General features: G+C 35.6%; 1 protein-coding gene across 17 annotated transcripts in view; it reads right to left on the bottom strand.

Moving 5' to 3' along the window:
- Positions 1-14050, bottom strand: part of SMG7 (SMG7 nonsense mediated mRNA decay factor) — an 89254-nt gene that overhangs the window by 48431 nt on the left and 26773 nt on the right. For 7 of the 17 annotated variants that reach the window (XM_033196111.1, XM_033196119.1, XM_033196115.1 and 4 more), the window contains 2 exons: positions 11348-11484; positions 10235-10373 (listed from right to left, as the gene is read on the bottom strand). The exons of 8 other annotated variants lie outside the window; for them this stretch is intronic. In XM_033196111.1, coding sequence (XP_033052002.1) covers positions 10235-10350 — 116 coding nt within the window. In that variant the 5' untranslated portion in view covers positions 10351-10373; positions 11348-11484. The remainder of the gene's footprint in view (positions 1-10234; positions 10374-11347; positions 11485-14050) is intronic. 2 more of the 17 variants (XM_033196118.1, XM_033196112.1) reach the window with 1 other exon arrangement.

Genomic DNA, 14050 nt, shown 5'->3' with positions numbered 1-14050 from the left:
AATCCTACTACATTTCTCAATTCACTCCTCACCATAACTATTTCAAATTTCCCCTCTTCTCAAGCTACTGATTCCTATACCCCGTCCTCACCTCCAAGTGACATTTCCATACCTCGGGGAAAACAATTCCCACTTACTAAAGATGTACTACATTTATATATACAGCCTGCTTCTTACTTTCTCTTGTTAAAACACTAGAGGTAGTGCACCTCTTAATATTTAAGAACAATAATTCCACTTAGGTATGTTCTTGCTAACCCTTCTTAAGGATTGTGCCTTTGATTTACCCCTTCCCTTGCACCAATTTTGAGACTTCCCTCACTTCATTTGGATCTTTCCTTCTCTTCAGCATTTTAACATGTCCAAGTACTTCACACATTTTAAAAACCTTCTGCCCCATGTTCCCCTCTAGCTGCTGCCTTTTTTTTCCCTCTCAAATTCTTCAAGAATTGCCTGTGTTCAAGAGGTCCAAAACTGAACTCAAGACCCATTCCCATCCCCTACTTCTAGTTCTCTTTCTAATGTTTTTTCATCTTAGCAAATGCATCATAGCTTTCCAATTGTGGAAGGAAGAAACCTGGAAGTCCTCCATGACAACTTTCTCTCAAACCTCTAACATCTATCAACTCCAAAAAATGTTATCTACTAACTATATCTTGAATCTGTTGATTTCCCTTAATTTCTTCTTCAGCCACTCTCATTCAAGAACCGTCCCTTGACTTTGTTTCCTCCACTTCACTCTTGCCCCATTTCATTCTGTTCTCCCAACAGCTCTCAGAGGGATCTTTTAAAAATGCAAATCTGATCTACCAGTTGTCCCTTTAAAACACTTTAATGACTTCCCACTACTCTGAGGTTAAGAACAAAATCTAAAGTGTCCTACAACATTCGACGGTCTCTGAACTCTATTTTCACTACTCTTCACTCCTTGATCTCCGGGCTCATTTCTGGACTTCTGGACTGGACTTCTAATTTCTCCAGTATACCCTGCTTCTTTCACACTAGAGGTCTTTATAAAAGACTCTGCTAGCAACACCTCTTCCCCCTTTGTCTGCTTAATTACCACTCATCTTTCACCTCAGTCAGAACATTACTGCTTCAGAAAGTCCTACCTGAACTCCATCTAGATTAAGGATATTCCTATTTTATGCTCTCACAGCACTTCTAGTTTTTCTTCATATTACATATTATAGATTTTAAGAATGCTTATCACAACTCCTTGTCTACTAGCACAGCACCTTGCACACAACAGACACTCAATATTTTTAATGGGAGGAAAAGTATAAAACAGACTCATACACTCTATTTAAGAAGGCAGGTATGGCTGGGCGCGGTGGCTCAAGCCTGTAATCCCAGCACTTTGGGAGGCCGAGATGGGTGGATTACGAGGTCAGGAGATCGAGACCATCCTGGCTAACATGGTGAAACCCCGTCTCTACTAAAAAATACAAAAAACTAGCCGGGCGTGGTGGTGGGCGCCTGTAGTCCCAGCCACTCGGGAGGCTGAGCCAGGAGAATGGCGTGAACCTGGGAGGCGGAGCTTGCAGTGAGCTGAGATCCGGCCACTGCACTCCAGCCTGGGCGACAGAGCGAGACTCCGTCTCAAAAAAAAAAAAAAAAAAGAAAGAAGGTAGGTATATAAACTTGAGAGATTTTTTTTTTTCGAGAGAGATTGGGCCTTGCTATGTTGCCCAGGATGGTCTTCAACTCCTGAGCTCAAGAGATCCTCCTGCCTCAGTCTCCAAAGTAGCTAGGATTACAGGCGCATGCCACTATGCCAGGCTGAGATTTCCATTTTTAAAAATGAACTTTTAGCATGAAAGCTAGAGAATATTAAGGTTTTAAAATTTTTACTGTTTAAATATTGTTTTATATAATTTATTAAGTATTTAATATCAATTGTATTAGGTTGATAAAAAAGTAATCATGGTTTTTGCCATCTTTTAACATGGCAAAAACCACGATTACTTTTGCACCAACCTAATAAATTTAAGTTTCATTAAAATGTAAAGCAAATCCTTTCATTCTCTTAGTCTTTAAAAGATATTTACATCTTTTCAAAAACTAAGCTTTCAAACAACAGAATCACAACTTAGTGCTAAGGAGGTAACCATAAGCCCTATGAGAACTAGCAACATAAATGAAGAATACTAAACAAATAGCCACACTTAGTCGTAAAATGTAACATCACATCAAATTCCATTATCCATACAGCCTGACTTCACTCTTCACTTCAGGTGTTAACTTTTGCCATTAAAAAAAATACACATTTGCAAAACTGTTGGTTTATGCCTTTAAAACATAAGACTATACAATTTAATAAAGCATACCATGTACCCCATCCTACCAATGTCACAACTGTCGCTCCTCCCCTGAAAAATCCTACTGGAGAGTACTAATTTATAAACCTTTTAGTGAGAAAGCTAGGGTTAATTATGCACCTTTACTAGATTAAATGAATGACCTTTCATTTTGTCCCTGAGTTGTGAAGTTACAAAGGATATATTTTACTATGCTTCCCCATGTTAGCTAAAAATTCATGCTCAAGTATATGCAACATATATACTTAGGATCATGTATCTAAAGGTTGTTTTCTCATTCCAAACATGATTTGTTTTGTAAAGATGAACAAGTAACATTTCAGTATGCTAACATCCACCTAATGATGTTACCAACTTCCAGTCAAAGATTATATGGGGTATATAATATAAATGTAATTTACAAATAATCTGCTTTTCTTACAAGCTGTCAGGTGATGAACTACAGTTCTTGCAGACTCTGCAGCAGGCTCCCATCGATAAACAAAGATCTAATATTTTACTCCGTATTTTTACCATGCTATAATCTGTCCAAGAAAAACTGTAAAACTAAAAAGTCAAGCACTAATAGAAATATAAAAATGTCATAAAAACTGACATAGACGTTAAAATATTTTGCAATTCCAGCTTTGATTCCTCAGTATGACAAGGGTAGAGGTGCTCATTTCTGTGCAGTTCTATCCTAGGTTCTGAAAGAAGCACAAGTTAATTACTTTTATTACCTTCCTAATAATGAGAATTATTACCTTTCTTTTTAAAAACAACTTTGCTAAACTGAATTGATAAAGATAGCTAAATGGAAAATACAACAACCCTATGGAATAGCTAGAATTATTCCTGTTTTATAAATGGAAAAACTGAAGCTCCGAGATATAAAATAATTCTTCCAGTCACAAAGCAGTCAGGTACAAACAGGTACAAATTTTGTTCTTAAATGACTCCACAAAGTCCAAGTTATTTCTATTTCTTTCAAAGTAGAATAACAAAATTATATGACATAAAAAGCTAATGTTGGTTTGTCTAGGAACATTAACATTTAAGTCAATTAGCCTAAATTAAAAGATCTGTTCATAAAGGAAATAGATTATATCTAAAATTTTTATCAAAAGGACCACAAGAAATAAATTTTACACTCAAATGCCGTGGTCGGCTTGTGAATGAAATTCCCTTTCATCCTGGATCTAATTTTGTGAAGACAGTTTTACTGGAACACAGCCACACACATTCATTTACATGTTGTCCATGGCTGTTTTCAGCTACCAAGGCAGAGCTGAGAGTTGAGACAACCACCACATGGCCCACCAACCCTAAAATATTTACTATCTGATCCTTTAACAGAAAAAGTTTGCCATCTCCTGCTCTAAGGAATATCTGATGAAAAGAACGAGAAGTAAAACATCTTTAAGTTCCCAAACCAAATTATGGTTATAAGGAATCATCAACAATAGTGTCTGCAGAGTAAAAGTTGGTATTTATTTGTTTTTATTAGTTACTATCTTAATCTTGTCACAAAGTGGACTATTTTAAAAAATATAGTCTCATATAATTAGAAACAGTACTTGCAGGCCATGCTATGTTTTTGATAGAATCTACTGACAAACTCTTTAAAACAAGTTTGGCTTATATACTATTATCCAGTTTTTTTTTTCTGTATCCCCAAAATATCCATTTAGACAGGTGGGAGGATTAAGCTAAGAGTTATTGCCTCACAAGAAGAGGAATCTCCATCTTCCCACCCCTAAGCAACTATTAGTTTTCTTTTTAAAAAATAATGTACTAGAAATCAAATCAATGGATATGTAACCTTATATAAATATTTTAATAGATTAGCACAAAATTGGCTATATCATTATTTTACTTTATAAAGAAAAAAATAGTCCAGGCATGGTGGCTCACACCTGTAATCACAGTACTTTGGGAGGCTGAGGCAGGAGGATCACTGGAGCCAGGAGTTTAAGATCAGCCTGGACACCAGAGGAAGACTTCATCTTTTCAAAAAATAAAAAATTAGCTGGTGTGGTGGTGTGTACTTGTAGTCCCAGCTACTCAAGAGCCTGAGGTGGGAGGATTGCTTGAGTCTAGGAGTTCTGAAGCTGCAGTGAACCGTGATTGTGCCACTGCATTCCAACTTGGGCAATGGAGTGAGACTTTTGTCTCCAAAGAAGACAATTGTTCTATGGTTTCGTTATAAAGACCATCAATGAATTAACATTAAAGTTTACAGCCAATGCTCATACAGAGAGGCAAAAATTTTAAAATGTTTTTTCTTGGTAGAGGGTATGGCAACATGAATTCCTTTTAATTCTTTAAGCTGAAGGAATTAATGAAAAGAATGAATGAACCAAGAATAAAATCACCATGCTTTCAATAATAAAGTAACACTATTAAACACAGCTATCAAAATATATTGTCTTAGTTATTAATTAATAGGAAAAATTAAGCAATTCTATCAAGCAATAAAAAAAGAAAAAGTCATTAAAAGGCTGAACAAAATATGGAACATTCAGTGACAGCCAAATATGTTGAAAGCTAATAAACTGAAACAATAAATACTCGTGGAATAATCAAGATCTATAAATACATTTAATGCATTCTAAGTACTTAGTACTATATACTATACTACAGGTACTATAGTAGAGGTAGTAACAGGTACCAGGTACATTAGAATATATATAGATACTATAGTGCCTATAAGTACAGCTAACACTATATGCAGCATTTACTATTGCCATTGTTCTAAGAGCTTTACATAAATTATTTACTTCACACTAAGTACTGTTATTGTCCCCACTTTATAGCTCAAGAAACCCAAGGAGATAGAGGTTACTAAGTAGTATCGTTAGTCAAGGTCATAGTAAGTAGTAGAAGTAGCATAATCGATATGGCTCCAGAGTATAACTCCTAACCCTCATTTTATGATATTATATAATAGTTCCTCTCTTACACAAGGGTATGAGAAAAAAAAATTTGAAATGTTTGATAGTAACAACCCATAGAACTGGAGCCTTTAATACTTCACAATTTTATGATAATTTTTCAAATAATGTCACTAGAGGAAAATACTAAAATTTGGGTTATCTTCTTTAACAAATATCTTGATTATATATAGCATTTATGTAACAATGCTAGGTAACAAATACAAGATAATCTCTTTTAAGAATATATAGTCTAACAGCTGGGTGCGGTGGCTCACGCCTGTAATCCCAACACTTTGGGAGGCTGAGGTGGACAGATCACCTGAGGTCATGAGTTCAAGACCTGCCTGGCCAACACAGCGAAACCTCATCTCTACTAAAAATACAAAAATTAGCCTGGCGTGGTGGCATGTACCTGTAGTCCCAGCTACTCTGGAGACTGAAGCAGGAGAATCACTTGAACCTGGGAGGTGAAGGTTGCAGTGAGCCAAGATCACATCACTGCACTCCAGCCTAGGCGACAAAACGACACTCTGTCTCAAAAAAAAAAAAGAAAAAAAAAAAAAAACACACAAAAAGAATATATAGTCTAAGATTCATGGTTTAAAAATGTAAAGGTATTTCCAAGTCAGGGCACATAAAATGGGAGATTCCTTCTGCCTGAACTCCTGATCCCCTCTGAGCAGAATTCAGGAAAGTAAGTCAACATCTTCTAAACTCACAGCTGCTAAGGAAAAGTGAATCACTCTCTTTTATTTTGGGAGAACACGCTGGGAGTTTTTTTTTTTAAAGAAATTTAACCAAAAGCCACAAGTTAATCTGTTCACTTGTTTCACAGAGTTCTAAGAAATACTTGGGATAATAACAGCATTTATCAATCATAGCCATAAACACAATAATCTAATCATAATTATTTATGCTGAATAATTGGCCAGACATAAGGTAAGCACGCACTTAATGTGCGCACATGCGTGTACACCCACACACACATCAAGTCTCACAATATTAATCAGAGATATATAAATCATATTGCTCTACTGCTGAATTTCATTTGGAAAAGAAAATCTATAGAAGATGCTGCTCCTAAAGGAGTTTTTCTTGCACACGTTAATAAAAATACTAATTTGCTTTCTCTTTATGGCACTTTAGGGCTCAGGAAGCATTTTCAAATCTCCCAACACGACAATACTCTATACCACAACATTCGCTCCTTAATTTATATTCTTTAAAAATGTGTACCTAGTTTTATTAAGGACCAACACTGGTCTGAGAATTTCAAAGGATGGGAAGGAGTTATTCTTCCAAGCAGAAGAAATAACAGAACAATAAAAAGCAAAGCTAAGCTACTGAGTGAGCATCAAATGCAAGGTAGAAAGCCACAGATAATGAAGCTGAAGAATCCAGACAGAGCACACTGTGAGAGGCCTTGCATGACATGCCCTGGAGTTCTGATTCTGTCCTTTAATAGGAAACCAGTGCTGAACTTAAAGCAAGAGCATAGCATTGTTAGATTTACATTTTAAAAAGATTACTATAGATTTAAGACTGGAAGTAAGGATGTGTTAATACAGATGAATGGAAAAACCCAGATTCAAGAAATACCTGGTAAGTTAAGTCAAAAGAAAGGAAGATAAAGAAAGAGTCTGTCACTCCCAGATTGTTAGTTTGGCCAGCTGGGTATATAAGAAGGTGGAGAATGCAAAAAAGATAGTGTTCAGGGCTATACCCATAACACCTACAATAATGCCTTGACTGTGGCAGCTGTTCACTAAAAATGTGTTCAATTTGTTGAATTAATGAATGCGTAAGCAGGCATTCAGAGATAAGTATCAAGCAAAGGGGAGACTTGAGACTAGGGATACAGCACTGATGTGATCATTACATTGATGGCAGTTAAAACCATGAGAGTAAATGTCACTGCCCAGAAACACAGAATGGTGGAGCTAGTTCTCTGTTTTCATTTTTAAAGGGTAGATGAAAGACACTCCATGAAGAACACCAAGAAGAAACTGGTGAATAGTATAAGAGCAAGAGAAGAGTGGAGTATAGAAAATAAGAGAACAAAAAGGAAGAGTAGTCATCAATATCACAGGCAGCTGAAAAGTACTATGAGATAAATAAGGACAGGAAAGTGTGTCAGATTTGGTGAAATAAGGGTCAATGACAGCCTTGCCAGAGAAAAGATTACATGAGGATGCAGGAGGTTGAGGAACAAATAAGAGGGAGAAGTTTACGTCAACTCTTAGCATGCTGGGCTGTGTAAAGAGAAAGAGATGGAGGACATAGCTAAATAGAAGTTTCTTCCCCTCCCCCCCTAATTGGAGAGACACTTGAGAATATTTAGAATAAAGGAAAGAAGCTGGAAGAAATGAATAGGTTGAAGATATAGGAGAAAATAAAACTGAAAGCACTGTCCTGGAAGAGATAGAAGGAAATAAGAATGATATTATTAAGATAGGAAGAGGACTGGCCTTGAAAAAGAGTCAGGATAAAATTGGAGGTTGGTAAGGTTAAACAGAAATGTGTTAAAATTGGGAAATACTGGGAGTAGGGAGATGTTAAGAGAATTTACAGCTGTATTTCCTCAATTTCAGAGATAAGGGAGATCCTATCTGTGTCTGAAAGAAAGAGGGGGATAAGCTGTGGAGAATGGTAAATATTTGGCATAATTACAAAATGACAAAGAAAAGAATGCAGAGAAAGTGTTAAGAACCGTGTGGATTAAAATGGAAAAATTAATACAAAAAATATATTGGCCAGGTACCGTGGCTCACACCTGTAATCCCAGCACCCAACACTTTGGGAGGTCGAGGTGGGCAGATCACCAGAGGTCAGGAGTTTGAGAACAGCCTGGCCAATGTGGTGAAACTGTCTCTACTAAAAATATAAAAATTAGCTGGGCATGGTGGCGGGTGCCTATAATCACAGCTACCCGGGAGGCTGAAGCAGGAGAATCACTTGAACCCAGGAGGCAGAGGTTGCAATGAGCTGAGAACACACCACTGCACTACAGCCTGGGCAACAAGAGAGAGACTTGGTCACAAACTAAATAAATAAATCAAGGTATCAACAGAAAAATCGGCAGAAGACCAAATTGATAATTCAAAAAAGGAAATACTACCAGTAAGTACAAATTAAAATAAGTAATTTTTTTTTTTACTCTAAATAGTCAAATTGGTAACACTGGCAGATACCTACTTTTAAGGACCTCTAGGTAAGGTGACAGATACAAAGGCATGTACATAATTTCAATACAATAAAGGTGAGTGCAAGGATAGACATATGCCTAGAATACAACTAAGAAGAAGAGCCACTGGGAGTGTTAGAAAAGATAAGGGCCATAACAACCAGAAGAATGCATCGGCCCATGGCAGCTGTTCACTAAAAATTGTTGAATTTGTTGAATTACTGAGTGATAAAATACGAACTATACAGGAGGCAGTTTTATGTAATGGAAAGTAATATAAAGCAAAAAGACTCGGGTCTGAATTTGGGCTTTCCTACAAATAAGTAGTGCTATCTTGGAGCTTCTAAGAAGACTGTTTCCTCATCCATAAAACGAGAATACAAACTACTTTTCAAAGTTGCTATGAGGAATAAATAAGACAAGTAAATTATATAAAAGAACCTAAATGATCATTTGAATAAAGAGGGGTAATCTGATTGTGACATGAATAGTTCAATGACCACTAAATTACTTTTGCTAATCCGGTTACTGACTGGCTAGTCAGGCGTCCCTCCCTCCCCTCATTGCTTCATGAGATCCCTTTTGAAGGGGCACACTGGGTTGAAAAAGACATTTCAAAGTTGTAGTAAAAAACCCTAGGTCCTCTACCACCACAAGCAACAAAAGAAAAACGTTTAGATGTCATGATGACTATGTTCTTAGTATAAATAGAAAATAAAACTAGAGGCAGATACATAAAAATTACAAAATAATTGAGTCAGGGATTTTTCTTTTTTGTTCTTCTCCAAACATTAGTTCTGATTACATTATTTAACAAATACATTTTTAAAATTGGAACTGATATATCAAGACAATTATAAATTATAGAAATGCCACACTGATAACAGACTAAACTCATCTATTAAGAATTAACCAGCAGTAAAATAACAATATAGTTTAATCATTTGTTATTTGCCAGGTTTTAGCTTTCATATTACTACATCTTTGATTCTCACAACAATTCTATCAGGTAAGTAATAATATTATGCCCATTTTGATGATGAGGGAATAGAGGCACAGAGTGGTTAAATAACTTGCCCAAGGTCACATAACTAAGAAATGGCAGAGCTTGGGTTCCACCCTTGCAGTCTAGTTCCAAACCCGAGCTCATAAACATATTTAAGGCCTTCTGAAATGGCCAGGCTAGAGGTATCACGCTCATAGTATCAGCTCATAGAGGCAACTATCATCTCTTGGTTAAAAGCTGCATCTTTGAGATCAAGCATCTTTGCATGTTCAGTCATTATAAGCTGCTGTAGCAATAGTTACTACTTCACATGTACAAGAGGGCTTCTCTAGCATACCATCATATACCTATTTCTACAGGCACTTGGGAGGCTTGATTGCATCCATGCTGACACACAGAACAGCAAGCTGATGCTACCTGCACTCACATGATTTACTATGTTTAAGAAAAAAAAACACACACACAGAAATTTTCATTCTAAAGGATGATGCATAAATCATTTGTCCCTATGTTTATCATAAATATTCAGAGACCTCATATAAAACACTTTTTTTAAAATTTACTTCAGTAAATATTTTAAAAGCTTCCTTGGACCACAAGATATAAACGCTCAAGACAAAGCAAACGTAAGCCAAGGTTCTCATGAAGTCACATAAATAATAAAACTTTAGCATGCCCCATCCCGATCTTGGCCAAAATCAAATGCTTCAGGAAGATTCTAATTTCATTAGTGTTCACAGAGTATGAATAATACACATCTCCAAAAGGAATAAAAACAAGTAGAAATCCCTTGTAATTTTTATCCTACCTAATATTACTTGATTTCAGATGCTCCTCTGATTTCAAGTTTTCGGTCCTCATCTGGGACTTAAATGAAACGTTTTCTCCCACAATGACTATCTGCAAGAACATCCAATTTCTCATAAGGTAGAATGGTTTAAGACATTCTAGATAGAGGAGAGGAGGAAAATATGAGTTAACCCACAATAACAGAGAACCCTATGAAGAAAATTATTTTATCTTTATTTGAAATGACTTAATGTGAAAGGTAAAGGAAAAATGTCAAAGTCTTTTTTTTTTTGTTTAATGTTTCTTAGAACAAACATTCAAAAATTTATATTTCTAACAGATTCCAGTTATAGACCAAAATGTTATTCTAATGTTCCTCACTGTCTGAAAACTGAGTGAGCACTACAGGACAAACAGATACCAGTTACCAAGCAGGGCTCTTTTAAGATCAGGGTGAGAATGCCCTGTAGAACACGGAAGCAGATGAACTCCTTACTGAAGAAAAAATATGTAAAACAAAACAATCATGTAAAAAATATGTAAAACAATTAAAACACAATTATAGGTAGTATGAATAATGCTAAGAGCAGTTGAAAATGTCAGGTTTTCCAATTCTCATTTACTGTACAAATTTGGTCATTTTTATATCATAGATGCAGTGTTAAGGACTAAGTGTACCATGATGAAAAAAATCGATGTGGTCCCTGCCATGGATTTAAAATCTAATGTAGAGACAGACCAACAAGGAAGGAGGCAGCAGTGGTTAAAAGCATGGCTTTGGGAGTCACACTTTCTGCACTCCAATGGTATGTCAGGTGTAAATCAAGTCACAAGAAAAACAGCACAATTTCTTGGGGACTTCAATTTAACTCAAAGATTTGGACAAAGTAAGTTATTATTATTGCTATTGACAATTGCTTACGTTTATAATTAGTATGTGCCAGATACAAAGCTAAATATTCTATATGCATGATATCATAAAATGGGAGTATAATATAGTAAGAATGTCTTATATTCAAACTGCCTAGGTTCAAACCAAGCTCTGCCACTTACTAGCTGTGTAACCTTAGGTGAATTACTTCTCTATGCCCCAGTTTTGCTAGAAATGAGATGGAGATAGTAAAATACCTACCTCATTGAGGTGTTTTGAGGATTAAATGAGGTAACAGAAGTAAAGCACTTAGGACTGTTCCTTGGTAAGTAAGCCCTCAAAAAATGTTGGCCATTATTGTCATTATCATTTTATAGTTATTACTCCTCCCAGCAATCCTAAAAGGTAAATGCTATTATTATCCTCAGTCTATAAATTAGGAACTTAAGAACTCACACTTATCAATTTTAAAATAGAACATTTTTTATAATTCTTCACAATAAAATATGTCGTAGGAGAAATTTCAAATACGTGGCAGGTCTATGCAGACTTTGCTGTCATACTTCTAAAGCATTTACTCAATCTCCTGTGACTTTAGTCGCACTTTAGTGGGAAAGAATGAGAGAAAATATTTTATGATAAAACTCAAGTTCCTCAGCATAGCGTATAAAGTCCCATAGCTTTTCGCTTTACACTTTATGATCCAGTAAACCTGAATTACTTTTAGTTTCTTGTTGTTTTGCCCCTCAGTATCCTTATTCATGCTTTTTCACTCATCCTAGAATGCCCTCCCACTTCCCTCCTTGTCTGGTTAACCCATTCTCGTATTTTAATCTCAGTAACTCCTAAAAGCAGGTCTTAGTTTGGCTGAGTACTCCCAGTGCATCTTAATGTCCACATTTATTATTGGACTCACAGTACTACAATGAAGTTATTTGTGTACACATTTCCTTCACTAGAGACTGTCCTATTCAATCATGCACATGTAGTGCCTCACATAGTGCATGGCATACAAGTTGCTCAAATAAGTTCAGGTTAATTTGGACTAAATAGTTTCTCAATAAAAGGTAAAGATCCTAAAAATTCAAGGTTTCTCAAACCTGACAATAGTTTTAAAAGTCTTCACTGAAAACAATCTGAAAGGTTTTTCATCTGAGAACGAGGAATAACATACTTTTTCTTAAGAAAACCTACCATTTTATATAGTCAATCAGAGAAATACATAATCATTTACTTGGCTCTCTGAAATTCACATTTTGTTTTCATCATAGTGGGATCTATATAATATATACAGAACATTAAATATTTCTGCAAAAATATAAAATCTAAAATTTCAAACAGAACATAAGCTCATAACCCAAATGAATGAAACAAGTAGGTTAAGCCATAAATAACAGGGAAGTTATTTCCCCTCATCTCAATTTTTACATTAAACAAGGTATGCCAAAACAATGCTTTCCAAAGCAATGAACCCAATGCTTTTTAAAAAATAGTGCTTTTTTTTGCAACAACCCCTGTACCTTCTTGAAATAATAAACAGATTAAAATTAGTATCTCAATATATAAATGGTCAGATAAGACCACCTTAGAAGACATAACAAAATAATCAGATGTTTGCACATACAGATAAAAGGTTAATAGAATTCCAAACAAGGAGGATACCAAAATGAAAGCAAAAATATGAGTAGATACTAGAATTAAAAGTAGTGTTAAAGTAAGTAATAGAGACCAAATTTATTTGGAAATGGTAAGAATATGAAAAAACTGACAAAGGGACAACATTACAAGACAAAATACAAGGAGTTAATGCGAAGAAAACAGGCTGTCAAGAGAACAAGACAAGCCACAGACTGGAAGAAAGTATGTGTAAAACACGCATTTCATAAATGACTTATCTGAAATATACAAAGAACTCTTGAACAATAAGAAAACAAGTAACTCAATTAAAAAATGAGCCAAAATCTTAACAGACACCTCGCCAAAGAAGATATCAGATGGCAAATAAGTATGTGAAAAGATGCTCCACATAGTCTCAGGGAAATGCAAGTTAAAACAATGATACACTACTACACTATTAGAATGGCCAAAATCCAGAGCAATTACAAAACCAAATGCGAATGAGAATGTGGAGCATGGGGAACTCTCATTCACTGCTATTGGGAACGCAAAACAGTACAGTCACTTTGGAAGACAGTTTAGTAGTTACTCACAAAGCTAAACATAATCTTACCATATGACCTCTTGGTATTTATTCAATTGAGCTAAAAACTGATGTCTACACAAAAACCTGCACATGAGTATCATACTGGTTTTATTTATAATCACTGAAAACTAATTTATCCATTCACCTACTGAAGCAACCAAGATAACCCTTAGTAGATGAAAGGATAAATAATCTGTGGTACATCCAGACAACAGATTATTATTTAGCACTAAAAAGAAATGAGCTATCAAACTATGAAAAGACATGAAGGAAACTTAAATGCATGTTACAATCTAAAATGACTATATACCATAGGATTCCAACCATATGACATTCCGGAAAAAGCAAGAACTATGGAGGTAGTAAAAAGATCAGTGGTTGCCAGGAGTTGGAAGGGAAGAGAGGGGGAATTAACAGGTGGAGCAAAGAGGATTTTTAGGGCAGTGAAAATACTCCGTACTATACAATGGTGGATACATGTCATTACACACTGGTCCAAACCCACAGAGTGTACAACACCAAGAGTGAACTATAATGTAAAATGAACTTCGGGTGAATATGATGTGTCAATGTAAGTTCATCAATTATAACAAATGTACCACTCTGGTGGGGGACGCTGATAATAGGGGAGGCTATTCATGAGCAAGGGGTATATGGGAAATCTCTATATCTTCCTCGCTATTTTTCTGTAAACCTAAAGCTGCTTTAAAGGAAAAAGAAAACAAGGTGTAACCATATCCTTTGACACGTGACAGTGAACA

The sequence above is a fragment of the Trachypithecus francoisi genome, unplaced genomic scaffold (assembly GCF_009764315.1).
Source record: "Trachypithecus francoisi isolate TF-2019V2 unplaced genomic scaffold, Tfra_2.0 Lachesis_group5, whole genome shotgun sequence".
Classification (NCBI taxonomy): domain Eukaryota; kingdom Metazoa; phylum Chordata; class Mammalia; order Primates; family Cercopithecidae; genus Trachypithecus; species Trachypithecus francoisi.
The sequence above is the reverse complement of the archived record's forward strand: the minus strand, read 5'-3'. Positions and strand labels throughout refer to the sequence as shown.